The sequence below is a fragment of the Vicugna pacos genome, chromosome 21 (assembly GCF_048564905.1).
Source record: "Vicugna pacos chromosome 21, VicPac4, whole genome shotgun sequence".
Taxonomy (NCBI): Eukaryota; Metazoa; Chordata; class Mammalia; order Artiodactyla; family Camelidae; genus Vicugna; species Vicugna pacos.
Genome location: NC_133007.1, coordinates 30,504,468 through 30,519,173, shown reverse-complemented (window position 1 = coordinate 30,519,173; position 14,706 = coordinate 30,504,468). Strand labels below are relative to the sequence as shown.

The window sequence follows — 14,706 nt, the reverse complement described above, 5'->3', positions numbered from 1 at the left end:
TCCATATGCCGGACTTGTTTTCAGGGTCAACCTTTTTCAATGAAATGAGACAGACAGGCAGACAGACAGACAGACAGACAGACACACACACACACACACACACTCCCCAATTCTTCCATCACACGCTGAAATTCAGAAGTTGGAACTTTCTGGAAGCTGCACCAAATGGTGGATGTTGAGATGTTGAGCCTGTCAGACAGGGTCAGTGGCGAAACACAAGCTTACCCCACCACGCGGAACCCGGCCACCCCTGTGCCATGGGCAGCTTCGACCACACTCCACCTTCAAACACCCTCAGTGTGGAAGTGGTGGGAGGTAAGACACAGCCCAGAGGTGGCGGCTCTTAAGGGGAGTCACTGAGAACCTCAGAGGGGAGGTGACCATGTCCCTTAAACAGTGCACATTAGTCACAAGCCCCAGCCTGTTTGCCTTCCAACAGCTGCCTTCTGCTATGTTATTAGAGTAAAAGTGCTCCTGAATCCAGAAACACACAGGCAAGGAGTGCATTTATGGGGTCTGGTTAATAACACAGGGGCAAACCAGCAGAGACCAAGATGAGGTGGCGCTGCGGGGACAGGCTTGACCCGGAAACACAGGTATATCCCCCTCACCATGGACAACAGCCTAAGAACAGTAAATAGACATTACCAAGACCTAACACATAAAGAGGGTGAAATGCTGCCTAGAAATCAACTGACTTACAAATGATCTGGCATTTGCATTCTATACTTATAGGCCGAGAGATGAAATGCTAATGCTGAGGATAGAAGTAATCCTGTCTTTCCCAATTTTCATAGCAGCACTATATACAATAGCCAAGTCATGGAAGCAACACAAATGTCCATCGACAGATGACTGGATGAAAAAGCTGTGGTATACTTATACAATGGAATACTACTCGGCCATAAAAAAAGAATAAAATTATGCCACTTGCAGCAACATGGATGGACCTGGAGATCATAGTTACAAGTGAAGTAAGCCAGAAAGAGAAAGAAAAAAACCACATGATATCATTCATATGTGGAATCTAAAAGGAAAAAAAGGATACTGTGAACTCATCTACAAAACAGAAACAGACTCACAGCCACAGTAAACAATCTTATGGTTGCTCGGGAAAGGGGGTGTAAAGGTTTAAATTTGGGAGTTTGAGATTTATAAATGTTAGCCATTATATATAAAAATAGATTTTAAAAGTCTCTTCAGTACAGCACTGGGAACTATATTCAATATCTTGCTATAACCTTTCATGAAAAAGAATACGAAATGATTATATATATATATCCACATGACTGGGACATTGTGCTGTAGACTAGAAATTGACACTCTGTAACTGACTACACTTCAATTTAAAAAAGAACAGATTTATTCCGAGGAGAATAAGCAACCAAAAAAAAAAAAAGAAGGAAACACAATCTGCTATTACAGAGTTCCAAAATTAATATTTTATGAATTTTCCCAAAAAATGGCTTAAAGACATGAATAGCAGATAAGACATCATAAACCTCCTGTACAAAAACACAGGCAAGACATTTTCTGACAAATCTCAGCACTGTCCTCCTAGACCAGTCTGCCCAGGCAATAAAAATAAGAGCAAAAATAAACAGATGGGACTTAAGTAAATTTATAAGCTTTTGCAGAGCAAAGGAAACCATATGCAAAACAAAACAACAACCTATGAAATGGGAGAAAATATCTGCAAATGATGTGACTGACAGAGGCTTAATTTCCAGAATATATAAACAGCTCATACAACTTAATAACACAAAAACAAACAACCCAATCCAGAAATGGACAGAAGACCTAAACAATCGATTCTCCAATGAGAACATACAAATGGCCAATAGGCACATAAAAAAATGCTCAATATCACTAATTATCAGAGAAATGCAAATCAAAACAATAATGAGGTATCGCCTCACACCAGTCCAAATGGCCATCATTCAAAAGTCCACAAATGATAAGTGCTGGAGAGGCTGTGCAGAAAAGGGAACCCTCCTACACTGCTGGTGAGAACACAGTTTGGTGCACTGCCGTGATGGAAAACAGTATGGAGTTTCCTCAAAATGCTAAAAATAGAGTTACCCTATGATCCAGCAATTCCACTTCTGGGTATATATCCAGAGGGAACTCTAAATTTGAAAAGATACATGCACCCCAATGTTCACAGCAGCACTATTTACAATAGCCAAGACATGGAAGCAACCTAAATGTCCATCGACAGATGACTGGATAAAGCAGCTGTGGTATATTTAGACAATGGAATACTACTCAGCCATAAAAAAGAATAAAATAATGATATTTGCAGCAACATGAATGGACCTAGAGATTGTCATTCTAAGTGAAGCCAGAAAGAGAAAGAAAAATACCATATGATATCACTCATATGTGGAATCTAAAAAAAAAAAAAGGACGCTATGAATTCATCTACAAAACAGAAAATGACTGGCAGTTGTAGTAAACAATCTTATGGTTACCGGGGAAAGGGGGTGGGAAGGGATAAATTTGGGAGTTTGAGATTTACAAATGTTAGACACTATATATAAAAACAGATTTTTTAAAAGTTTCTTTTGTATAGCACAGGGAACTATGTTCAATATCTTGTCATAACCTTTAATGAAAAAGAATATGAAAATGAATATATGTGTATATATGCATGACTGGGACACTGCTGTACACCAGAAATTGACAGATTATAACTGACTGTACTTCAATTTAAAAAAAAAGAAAAGAAAAAGAACTAATCCTGTCCTGGGGTACCTGAGCAAAGACACACTGCAGTGAATTTGCTCAGGGTGATCAAAGAATGATAAAAATTCAAAACAAATATGGTGGCTGGGGGATGCCGGGCTAATGCAGAGCACAGGGAGGGTAATGGGAGAGGTGCTGGGATCCTTAGAAAGCTCCAAATATCTAAACCCTGAAGTGTGGTCATGAGGATGGGAGCGGTGGAGGGACTGGGGGCAATGTCTATGTACAGCAGGGCTAACAGCAGGCCTGATTCTTCGGTCCCCAGAAGGGCCTGCTTCCAAGGTTGGCCCCCGGCTGGCATAGGGAACTTGATCTGGGGGAGGGTCCCCTTACTCCCAGGATGGACGAGCGGCTCCCTGTGCCCGAACCATGTGCACCAACACTGTGGTTGGTGTCAGAGCCCGCTGTCCCCCTGGGAGTCTGGGGTTTGGGTGCGTGTCAGGAAGAGGGCGCTCACGTGACCAGCCACCAGTAAGAACACGGGGCACTGACTCTCAAACGCGTCCCTGCTGGACAGCGCCGCGCATGCGCTGTCACGGCGTGCTGCTGTGCAACTCCCCTGGGGAGGAGTCGGAGGCTGGAGCCAGGCCCCCTCGACCCTGCACACCCGTTCCCTTTCCAGTGGTCAGACCAGCTCTGGAACCCAGCTTCGTGCTTTATCCACGACCTACACATCTGGGAGGGAGAAGGGGCATTCCAGGTTAGGAGAGCAGAGAACAGCGTTCTTAAAAATCCAGCCACACACAGGCCAGTAAGAGGCCACATACAAACAAATGAGAGCGAGGAAGACCTAAGTGGGTTTGAGTTATCCTGGAATAGTTAAAACCAATCAAATCAATAAAACAAGCCATGCCACACTCTTTGATAAAACTTCCAAAATTAATGTGTTCTGAATGTAAGCTAGCTTGATTTCCAAAAACAAAAACCAGGACACCGTTTCCCTCTTCATTGTGGATGCATTGTGTCTCCTGAAAAGATACATGAAGTCCTAACCTCTGGGACCTGTGAACACAGCCTTATTTGAAAATAGGGTCTTTGCAGATGAGATCAAGTGGAGACGCGGTCAGACTGGGTTAGGGTGGCCCTAATGCGTTACCTGGTGCTGTAAGAGCTTGGACACAGACACAGGGAGAAGGCCACATGGTGATGGAGATCGGGGTCAGAGGCGTGCTTCTGCAAGACAAGGAAAGCCAAGGACTGCGGGAACCACCAGAAGAGGAGAAAAGGGCAAGGAAGGTGCCCTCCCCAGAGCCTCGCTGCCCGTAACTTCAGACTTCTGATCCCCAGAACGGCGAGCCCATACACTTCCACTGTGTTACGCCACCCAGTACTCAGTACTTCCACTACTGTGGCCCCAGGGGACTAACACACTGACTGAGCTAAGCAGCGCGAGTGCAACGTACCTTGTATCACCCAGTGTGAGCCAGAGTTTTACCCACACCAGAGGTATTTTATACACACCTCAAAATTGTTCACCCTGTGCAGCAGAGAACCGGGCAGTGAACAACGGCATGAGTCACAGCTTTCAAATCCATCCATCCATCAGCCCCTTCTGCTCTGGGGAGGCAGAGCCTCTGACACCCAGCTTCTCAGTCAAAGGCAGGTGGCTCAAATCAAGTCCCAGTAGATGGTGAAAGGACACCCTTCCCTGACAGGTGGGTTTGTTCTCAGTCATGGTCCCCAGAGGCTGGGGACAGGGAAGCCTGTAAGAACACAGGCTTCTGGCCATGGGTGGGGAGGGATTAATCACACTCAGAGAGCTGTGAAAGGGGCTGGCTGTGCATAGGGAAAATACGTTTAGATTCTCTGTGCTAGAATTGAAAGAAGAGTCTTTTCCCTCAAAGCATTTGTCCAGGGTGATTAAAAGTTTAGAGACAGACTTTGGAATCTTAACACCACAGAGCAGACTTTAAGTCACATGCATGTCGGGAGGACCAAAAAGCCCACACCAGGGTCGCTGACCTGGGGCAAGCTGGAGACGCGGACAGGTAAGTGGAGGAGTCACATCCGGGGAGCAATCAATGCCAAAGGGGTCACAGCCTAAGAGCCACTTAATCCAGCACCCAGAGCCCCACAACAGCAACCTCAGAGACTCCGGGCGCCTTCCAGCAGGGGCCTTCCAGTTTAGAGTCTCCAAATCCCACACTTGAAGGGGCAGGAGATTCTGTGCCCAGGGAAGTGAAGTCACTCTCCCAGAGTGCCACGGAGGGAGGGAGAGGCAGGGCCAGTTTGGGGCCCCTTCACGTGGCCAGTGGCCCTGTGATCCATGTGAGAGCCCCATGCATGTCTGCAGTCACCTAGCTGACAGGTGAGAAAAGGAGCTGGACAAGGCAAAGCCACGTTCCCAGGAGCCTCACTAGCCAGTGGTGGGGTTGGGACAAAAGCCCCGCTCAGCCCCCACCCCCTGGCACATCACCATCTCTCTGATTCTGGGGGGAAGGGCTTGATCCAGCTGGCAGCAGAGGAATGGGTGAGAGAAAGCTTTTCCTTGATTTCTGGAGGGTGGGGAGGCTGTGGCTGGGTTGAAGCAGTGGAGGCATCTCTGTGAGTGGGAAGAGAAGGAAAAGAAATGTGTCTCATGAACTAGACAGAAAGCCCTCCCCAAGGACTCACCGCTACGGCAGGGCAGGTAGGGGACTGGGGGCATGTGTCAGGGCCCTTCAGCCTGGGGGGCTCGCCCCAACTGCCACTGGGGAAAGAACTAAGAGCCTTGAGGCTGCAAGGGGACGCCCGGGCGAGGCGCCAGGTCTCCCTAGCAGCCCTGGCTATCCAGATGTTAGCCTTTGCCTGGCCAAGGCCCGGCTCCTGGGCCACGTGAGGATTCAGGGAGCACCGCAGGACCACCAAGCCTCCTTGAGCTCCAAAGGCATGGAGTAGAGGCTGCCCCTCTCCGTGGGGACCCAGGGGAAGAGACGGGACGTGGAACGAGTCCTGGCTCTGCCCCGACCCACACGTGCACGTGGGAGGCCACCCCTCCCTGAGCCCCTCTGCACACCCGGGGATGGGCTCCTGGGCCTTGGGTGCCACACTGTGAGGTGCTGAGAGTTTCTAGAACGGATTCCGACAGAGAGTGGCGCAGGAGGAACAGCAGGAGAGGCTTGTCCCTGGGACTCAGGGCTGGTTTTTGCATCCAGTCTGTTGGTAAAAGCACTGTCCCTGAGCTCACACCTGCAGGGAGGGACACCTGCAGGGAGCTGCTGGCTTTGACCTCCCGCTGTGTGGCTGCCGATGGCCTCCTGTGGGGGAGGGGGAGGGGGCGGGCCAGACCGACTCTGCTGGAAGGCGCCGCCCCTCCCCGGCCCAGGCCACCCACTAGCCCTGAGTAGGGTGCCTCACTGGGATCCCTTCATTCGGCTAATGTAGTGAGTGCCCCCCACCCGACACCAGACAGGGTCCCAGCCACGGGCTCTAGGACGACAGTGTAGAAAGCTGGAAACCCTCCATGTCTGACCCGGCACTGTGTCCCCAGAGAGGAGAGGAGGCAGAACTAAAGGGACCCACACCAGTGTCCTCAGAAGTGAAGAGGAGGGACTGTCCTGGATGTGGGGAGACTGATGAGGTGTCCCTCATGGGAAAGGAAGGTCCTGTGAGGGGCCTCCAAAGAGAAGGTGGGTGCAGTCCATGTCTGAGTCCCAAGCAGCCTGATGGCATTTACACATGGGGCCCATGTGAGCCAGGGACCCTCTACTATAGATCTTAGCGTACAAGTTGACAGAGGGGCTCCAGGGGGCTGGTGACTTGCCCAAAAACAGCATCCAGCTCAGGCTGGGCAGCCATGACCCCTGCCATCCCCCACACCTCACGGCCCTCTGAGAGCTGACACAGTCAGACGGGCCCACACCCGCGTCCCCATCCAGGGCGGGACAGGTGCTGGCATGCAGAGCCCCGCTCCCAGCTGCTGGCCCACCGCAGGGGAGGGACTGCAGCCCCATGGCCAGGCTCCCAGCTGCACTGGGCGGCAGTCGCCCTGGGAATGAGGGTGGATGGGGAACTGAAAAAGCACGGCCTGACCCAGCTGGGGCAAGAGCCCGGTTCCCAGGACCCAGGCCAGGGCCAGGGCAAGACCACACTGGGTTTGTTCTGTTCGGCGTTCATTTCTGGACCGCCAACTGCCTCCTCGTTTCCGCGGTGCACCCACCTGCCCGTCCCCGGGCTCCATGCGGAGCTCGGCCAGCAGCAGACAGCCGGCCGCCTCATCCACCGACACGCTGGAGCTGGGGTGCGCCGCCACCGAGAAGGAGACTGAGCCCATTGACGGGGTCATCGCCCGGAGAGGGCGGAGGGAGAGCCGGGGCGCCGGGACAGGCCCAGAGGCTCACCCACCCTCCGCACCGAGCCTCGGTGCCTAAGTGCGGGGCACCGCGGGCAATGCCGCGCCTGCTCCCACCTGTGCGGCCCGTGCTCTCGCGAGGCTTCCCTTGCCCTGCGCTCTGCATCTCAGGTGTTCCTTGAGTCACATTTGACCTCCCCGTCCCGAGATTTCCATCCATGCCTCGCCCCCACCTCATAACTGTGGAATCTCTGCCAGCTGGTCTCGCTGGAACATTTAACACCACGCCAACTGCGTTCTCATCTTCTCAGCATGTTTCTGGATCCGCTCCAGCTGTGACATTCCTTCCTGCATAGACGGAGAGGGAATGGGTCTTCTTGTCAGGAACAGGGTTTTCAGGGCAATGCTTGAGCCCCAGGGCAGCCGATGTGTTTTGAGCTGCCTCCCCGACCTGACGCTGGCTTTAATCTAGTTTGACCACTATTCTCTAGGGATTCACCCCCATTCCCTGCCTGGAAGCCACATGTGAGCCTAGCTCAGTGGTCTCTGAGTGTCAAGGGTGCCGAAGGGCTGCCAACGGCCTCCAGGAGGGACCCCAGGCCGTGTTAAGACACTGAACACCTGCATCCAGCCGGTGATTCATCAGCTGTCACCTGGGTGAGTCACCCCTGTGGCTCGGAGGCTGAGCCGTGGAGCTGGGGGACTGAGGCCTCCTCGCCGGGGAGGGCAGAGGGGAGCTGAAGGTCTCCTGAGTGCCTGGGCGCTGAGATGGACAGCTCTCACTCACATAAGCTCCGCAGCCATTTCCTCATCTGAGCCGGAGGCCTTCCGAAGACCCTGGAGCACTTCCGCTTCTAGAAACGTCAAGAGCCAGCCCACGTAGGTATCTGCGATGGGGGTGGACCCACACCAGCCCCAGGACAGCCCCGGAAGCTGAGCTTTCTTCGGTCATTTCTAACATCTTATGTCATCCAACTTTCTTATAATTTGCCTCTTTCTCCAAAATACGTAATTTTTATAATTCCCTTATTTGACGTTTTACTTCATTATGAATTCTTAGAACATTCACTCCTACCTGTCAAAGGAGCTTGGACTCCAGAGTTGAAAACAGAATCATTTCTGACCTTGTCACTATTTTTTTCTGAGGATAGAAACTCAACTGACCTCAAAAGCCAGGAACCTGTTTTTGTAAATGACTTTGACCACATAAGCTTCGTGTTACCACTAGCAGCCTTTCAGCCTGCTTTTAATGGTGACCTTTTAAATAAACTCTAATGTTGAGTGTTTCACTGGCATTTGATTCTGTTTGATTCTCCCAACAAATCTGAGGCTGAGGGTTATGATCCCTAAATGACCAAAGAGTCAGCTGAGGCCCAGGGACCTGCCTTTCAAACCCTTCCAGGCGGAGCTATGTCATGCGCCCGAGGGACCAAGCCCACATCATTAGCCCTACCCAGGCTGCTGCGCCCGCTGATGTTTCTAAAGCCCGAGTTTTGACAGCAAAGTGTCATTTTGTAGTGGCTTCAAAGGCTTCATTCTGTGCAGCAGCGCTTCTCTGAGAGCCACTTCTTATATTCCACTCTCGCCCTGCTCACTGGAAAACATGAAAAGACCAGGGGGCCCTCTCCAGGAGGCCTCATGGGGCGGCATCCATCCCCTTGTCCCGTTAATCCTGCTCCCCGGGGTCTGTCGGTCTCAAAGATGCAGAGTTAACGCAGACCCCAACTCGCTAGACTCGCACCAGAAGGAGAACCAGAAGGCTGCCGCACTAATTGTCACTAAAAATTCTGAGTGGGGGAGCGGCATCCTCATGTCAGCATTCCCTGTAGTGTCCGCCCCCGGATGGATCTGCATGGGAAGCCGAGTCATAAACAGGCATGTTCTAGTGGGCTCTGGGCCAGACAGCCAGGCCTGCACGAAGCAGATGCTCCCAGCCCCGGCTGCGAGGTCTGGGCCCGTCCCTCGGTGGACAAGCATCCGCAACCAGTGGGCCTGGAGCCCTTTTGGGGCAGAGCTGATACCCACTGCCCTGGGCACCTCCTGGAGGGGCAGTGGCCTCTGGGACTCCCCCTTCTCCAGACTCCCACAGCAGGCCGAGTCCCTCCATCCACCGTGAAAGCTGGTCTTCCTTCTGCTATGCCAACGCCCGCCATGGCGCCGGTCAGTCTGCACAGGATGGCCACATCTGACTCTTGGCCTGTGCATCTCTGCTCCGGTCTGGCCTACAGGTGGACATGCCAGTCCAGGTCAAGGCTCTGTCCCACAGGCCTGGGACTCGGGGTGGCTGACGGGCCACTGCTGGCTTCTGCTTGCTGGGTTGTGGGTGCAGAGGCTTGAAGGGCTGGGCAAGCCCAGAGGGCTCTCGACAGCACCCAGCACAGAACTGTCAGGCACAACATGTGCTTTAGAGCTTCATGGCTCCTGCCAGTGGTGGGTGGAAGCTGCAAGGAGGTGGATTTGGGTTCAAAAGGAGGAAGAGATTTCCAGCAATTCATGCTTTCTCAAATGGAATGCCTCCCACAAGGGAACAGGGTCCCTGCGTAAGGATACTCACTGCAGTGTCCTCGGGGGAAAGTGGAGGCAGGCTAAGGAACCATCATAGAACTGTCGTCTCATGGAGTAACTAGGCATAGTTAGTAAGAACTGGGAGTTCGAAGGTCCTGCTATGGGACAAGCTCGGTTGTACAGTTCAGTGACGAAAACAATGTTAGACATGCACGTGTACTTGAGGATGAAAATAAATGACAGTAACAGGGTTTGGCTTTGAATAAAATAGGAATCCATGAAAGCACACTGATGTCAGTGAATAAGCACAGGCACACCTCCATCATGCACACCTCTCCCCCTCAATAGGATTCCTGGAGAACACAGCATTATTTCTTTGATTTTCCAGCCAAAATGAATAAACTCGCATCTCATTGAGAGGAAACATCAGACAAATCCAAACTGAGAGGCATTTGACGGACTAGTTTGTGATGTTCAAACATGTCAAGGCTGTGAACACCAAGGAAAGGCTCAGGAACAGATCCAGACTGAAGATGGGTCATCATGTGACCCTAGATGGGGTCCTGCCCCAGAGAGCAGGAGACTGGGGGTCCCATCTGCTGGGAAACCCGAATGGGGTCTCTGGGTGAAGGGTGCACAGGATTCCTTGAAATATTCTTTTGTTTCTATAAGTTTGAAAAGGTTTCAAAATAGAGTAATAATACATGTACAGGAGAAAAAACAAAAACAAGCAAAACACAAAGTGATGGAGCTGGCGCCCAGGCCTCCCGCTCAAGTCAATGTCATAAGAAGGACTCGGTGCTCTCGGAAGCCTTCCTGCCAAAAACTGAGCCCGAGTTGGGTCCAGCCAGGGAACAGAGGGAGGCACGGGGACACACCACCCACGTCAGCAGGGGAGACATTCCCCAGGACAACGACCTGGTTTCTTCAACGAACACATGGCCAGAGAGAGAAGAAAGGATCAAAGGAGACTTAAAAGGTGCAGCAGGCTTCTTTGGGTTCTAATTCAAGCGAACCAACTTCAGAAAGACGTTCATGAGAAAACCCAAGCAGTGTAGACACTGCTTGGATATTGGACAATATAAGGAAATACCAAGTTGTCTGCATGGAATCAAGCTATTGCTATAATTATTTTTAAAGTCTTCATCTTTAAGAGCACTCAGACATGTCCGGAGGCAAAACAAGATGATGTCTGGAGCTTGCTTAAAAACACCTGCACAAATGTGCGTCGACAGGTGAATGGATAAACAAAATGTGGTATACACGTCCGGCGGAATATTACCCAGCCTTAAAAAGGAATATTACGCAGCTTTAAAAAGGAATGGAGGGCTGACACCTGCCACCACATGAATGACTCTTGAAAACAAGCTGAGTGAAAGAAATCAGACACAAAAGGCCAAATACTTTTATTTCACTTAAATGAGGCACCTAGACAGCCAAATTCATAGACACACAAAGTGGAATAGAGGTGTGGGGGTGGGCAGGTAGCGGGTGTTTAATGGGGACAGAGTTTCCACTTGGGATGATGAAAAATTCCTGGAGATGGTGGTGACGACTGCAGGACAATCTCGATGGCCTTACTGACCCTGAACCGAGTGCTCTGAATGGCTAAAAATGCTAAGTTTTATGTTATGTGTATGTTCTACCATAATTAAAAAAAAAATACCAGAGGGCTAGCCACGTGCTGGGAGTTGTTGAAACTGGATGATGAGAACCTGGAGATTTCCTTTTCCTACTCACTGGACTTTTACGTATGTTTGAAATTCTTCCCTACTGAAACACTTTCTTAAAATTTACAAATAAAACAACAGCCCACGTACCCACGGCGCTGATGAGGATGTGTGCGAAAGCCAGGGCAGCATGGGGAAATGCTCGGGGGGTTTTGTCGGGTCTAAGCTGACTCTCCAACTATGTCTACACTGTGTTTAAATCATAGGCAAAAAATAGGAATTAAGGGGGAAAAGTCTGGAAGGCAGTACAGCAAAATTGCAGTCGCTATAGTGTGCAGATGTGGGATCAGAGGTAAATTCTGTTTTCTTTCGCTAAACTTTCCCTAATGGAGTTTTTGTCTGGTTTTTGGACATAAACAACACACACCCCAAGGCAGTCGTGGGGAGAGGTTGTTAAGAAGCAAGCTATGAGAAGGGGCCGACTGATTAGGTAACAATCCTTCTGGAGAGGCCGGCGGAGGTGTGGCCTGAGGATTTAGGAGGGAGCCCCCAGCCCTGGGCCCCTGCCTCTCTGACCCTCGGGTTAGAAGCTGGGCCTCCCCCGGCGCCCCCTCCTCCGAGGTGTTCAGTGGCCCGTGGGCAGGACGGTGGCAGCCCAGGCCTGACCCCAAGGCGCCGCCTGCACGGAAGGGCCCAAGGGTCTTGGGCTGGGGGCTCTTCCTGTGCAAACCCCCGGTGGCTGCGGCATCCAGGGGCTGTGGTTGTCCGGCCCCAATCTGGGCTCCAGTTGCTCAACCCGCCATGCTTTTCCTGTTCCCCTTTCCTGAGCGGCGGCCCCTGCAGCATGTGGTCCGGCGGCTCTGCGGGCTCACCGCAGGGAAGCACGCTCCCTGCACAGCGGGCCCCCCCAGAAACTGTTTCCACGTCTCTGATTGTTTTTTCCCTCCCTGGGTTGCTAAACAGCTTATGATGAAACCCCTTTCTTTTGCTTTTTTATTTTGGGGAAGGAATCCAGCACTGTCTGTTTGCCGAGAGGCGGTGACATCCAGCCAAGAGGCGGTGACATCCTACCAGTATGGCGGAACAGGTCCTGATGCACCCCAAGGACAGGGGGAGACAGCTCCCCTCCTCCAGCTCCCTGAGAAATGGGGCCAGATGTGTCCAGAGGCTGCATAATACTAACAGCTAATACCAACCGAGGCTTCAAGGTCAACCAGCAGAGGGGACTGGCCCACTCCATCTGCCCGACAGCCCTCCTGAGGGGAACCCCTGTGACCCCCCTGTTCAGAGCAGGAAGCTGTGGAGTCGCAGGGCGGTGACACGGCTGCCCCGGGCCAGGCAGGTGGGGGCCGACCAGAACAGGACTCAGCTGCTCACCCTTGTGGGTCACCTGCACTGTCCCAGTCCACCCAGTGGCCCCCAAGGCCACATGAAGGCTGCAGCTCCACGAGCCTCAGGGGTCCTTTGGAAAAGTGAATAAGCACTCCGAGGTCACCTCTTTTGGAAGGAAATTTCAAGGGGCAGAGAAAAGTGCCCACAGGGGAAGACCTGCGCCAAGGAAGGCATCAGTGCTGCGGGGGGTGGGGGCAGCTGAGAAGGGTCCCCGGTGACGCTGTCTCACACCACGCGACAGGTCCTCAGGGCTCGCTGTGCTGTCCTGCACATACATTTCTGGGTCTGAAATACTTTATAACAATTGTAAAGTAAAAGGCAAACAAACCCACCACACGGACTCGGCATCTGAAGAATGCTAGCAAAGGCTGGTCTTCGCAGCAGACATGACACTCCACCATTTGTCCCAAGACGGACCCTCGGGACTGAATCGTCCTGCAGACAGAACAAGAGCAGAGCAAGCCCTCCGTGACCGTGGGATCGTGGCTTTGGTGGGGGCTGCCCACAGCCCCTCCGACTCCCAGGGAGGCCCCCGACCCAGCCCCTGCGACAGGCCTGCCCAGGTGGTCCCCTGCCTCCTTTACCAGAACCCCAAGGGAGACCGCCGACCGTGCTCACACAGCCTCCTGGCCTCTGAGGAACCTGCTTATTTTTTCAAGCCCAAGGAAAGAAAAATTCAGGCTGCTCAGACACCTGAAACAGACATTGTCTTTTCTGGTTCTGAGACCCACGGGGACATTATCACGTAAACATCTGAAGGATCTGTTCTCTGCAAAGGGACAAAAATACATAATTCACTTGCAACATGAACAGCTCAGCATTCCACTGCTCCAGTCCCTGGTTGCGTATTATTATTTCAAAAGACTCGTGGAGGGCTTTGTGGCCAGTGACCAAGGCTCAGTCACCACGAGCAGAAGCCTGACGATGACAGGCGGTGTGTGGAGTAAACGAGGGACAGCCTGGACGCGGGGCCAGGACACGGGGCCCCAAGGGTCCACATCCCAGCGCCTGCCCACTGGCTCCCTTTTGTGCCAAAGGTGTTGCGGTACAGCTGGATTCCGAGGGTTTTTTCCTGGGATTGCCTCGAGCTGAAAACACTTTTATGGGCAGACCTCAGAGATACTGCAGATTTGGTTCCAGAGCACCACATAAAGCGAGTCACACAAATTTTTTTCATTTCTCAGTGTATGTAAGACTTATGTTTGCACCATACTGAGCCTATTAAGTGTGCAACAGTATTATGTCTAAAGACTGTGCACACCTTAATTTAAAAAGCAAGACAAAAAGCAATTACAACAGTAACATCCAGGTTCACTGATCACAGATCACCACAACAAATATGATAATGAAGAAGTCTGAAATATTGTGGGAATTCTCAAAATGTGACACACGGACACAAAGCAAGCAAATGCTGTTGAAAAAATGGAACCAATGGACTAATGGACTGGCTTGAAGCAGGATTGCCACAAACCTTCAATTTGTAAAAAAAAAAAAAAAAAAAAAAAATACTATCTTTGAAGCACAATAAAGTACAATAAAACAAGGTGCCTGCACAGGGGCGGGAGAGCGTTTGCCCCTACAGCTCACCTCTCTGAACCTGAGCTTTCCGTCTACGACTCGGGACGGAGTGGATCAGATCCGCACGGTCCCCCAGGCAAGCCCCTGAAGTGTACTGAAGGTGACAGAAGCCCACCACCACCCCCAGTGGGCAAAAGGAAAAGGAGTTTATGGAAACACGTAACTGGGAAGTCCCGGGCGGCTCTGGTGTGAAGGGGTCTAGAGATATAAATAACGCTGTCAGTATTCAGGGCGTGTGTTTACGCATGCGTGCATGCATGCGTGCACAGGTATACACGCATTCCTGTGTGCACGTGTGGACTTCTGGACTCCAGAACTGGAAGAAAATTCCTATTGTTTTAAGCCCCCAGGTTGGCATAATTCGTTCTGATAAACACAGGACACCGCCCAACTCTGCCATCTGGCTATGACCTAACAGTGCACCCAGCCCCGACATGGGTCCTCAGCCTCTCCAGCCTGTCTCCCCCACAGCCCCAGCACAGTGGCTCTCCCACACTCATGAGCATCCCAACCTGGTGTTTTCCAGCAGGGCCTCAGGGAGAT

At 51.7% G+C, this 14,706-nt stretch overlaps 1 protein-coding gene across 1 annotated transcript in view; it reads right to left on the bottom strand.

Annotated features, from left to right (window-relative positions):
- The window catches only part of IRF8 (interferon regulatory factor 8), a 63,864-nt gene extending 56,761 nt beyond the window's left edge, over positions 1–7,103 (bottom strand). Inside the window, exon 1 of the mRNA XM_072946756.1 lies at positions 6,887–7,103. Coding sequence (XP_072802857.1) covers positions 6,887–6,945 — 59 coding nt within the window. The 5' untranslated portion in view covers positions 6,946–7,103. The remainder of the gene's footprint in view (positions 1–6,886) is intronic.
- Between the last annotated feature and the right edge of the window lie 7,603 nt (positions 7,104–14,706).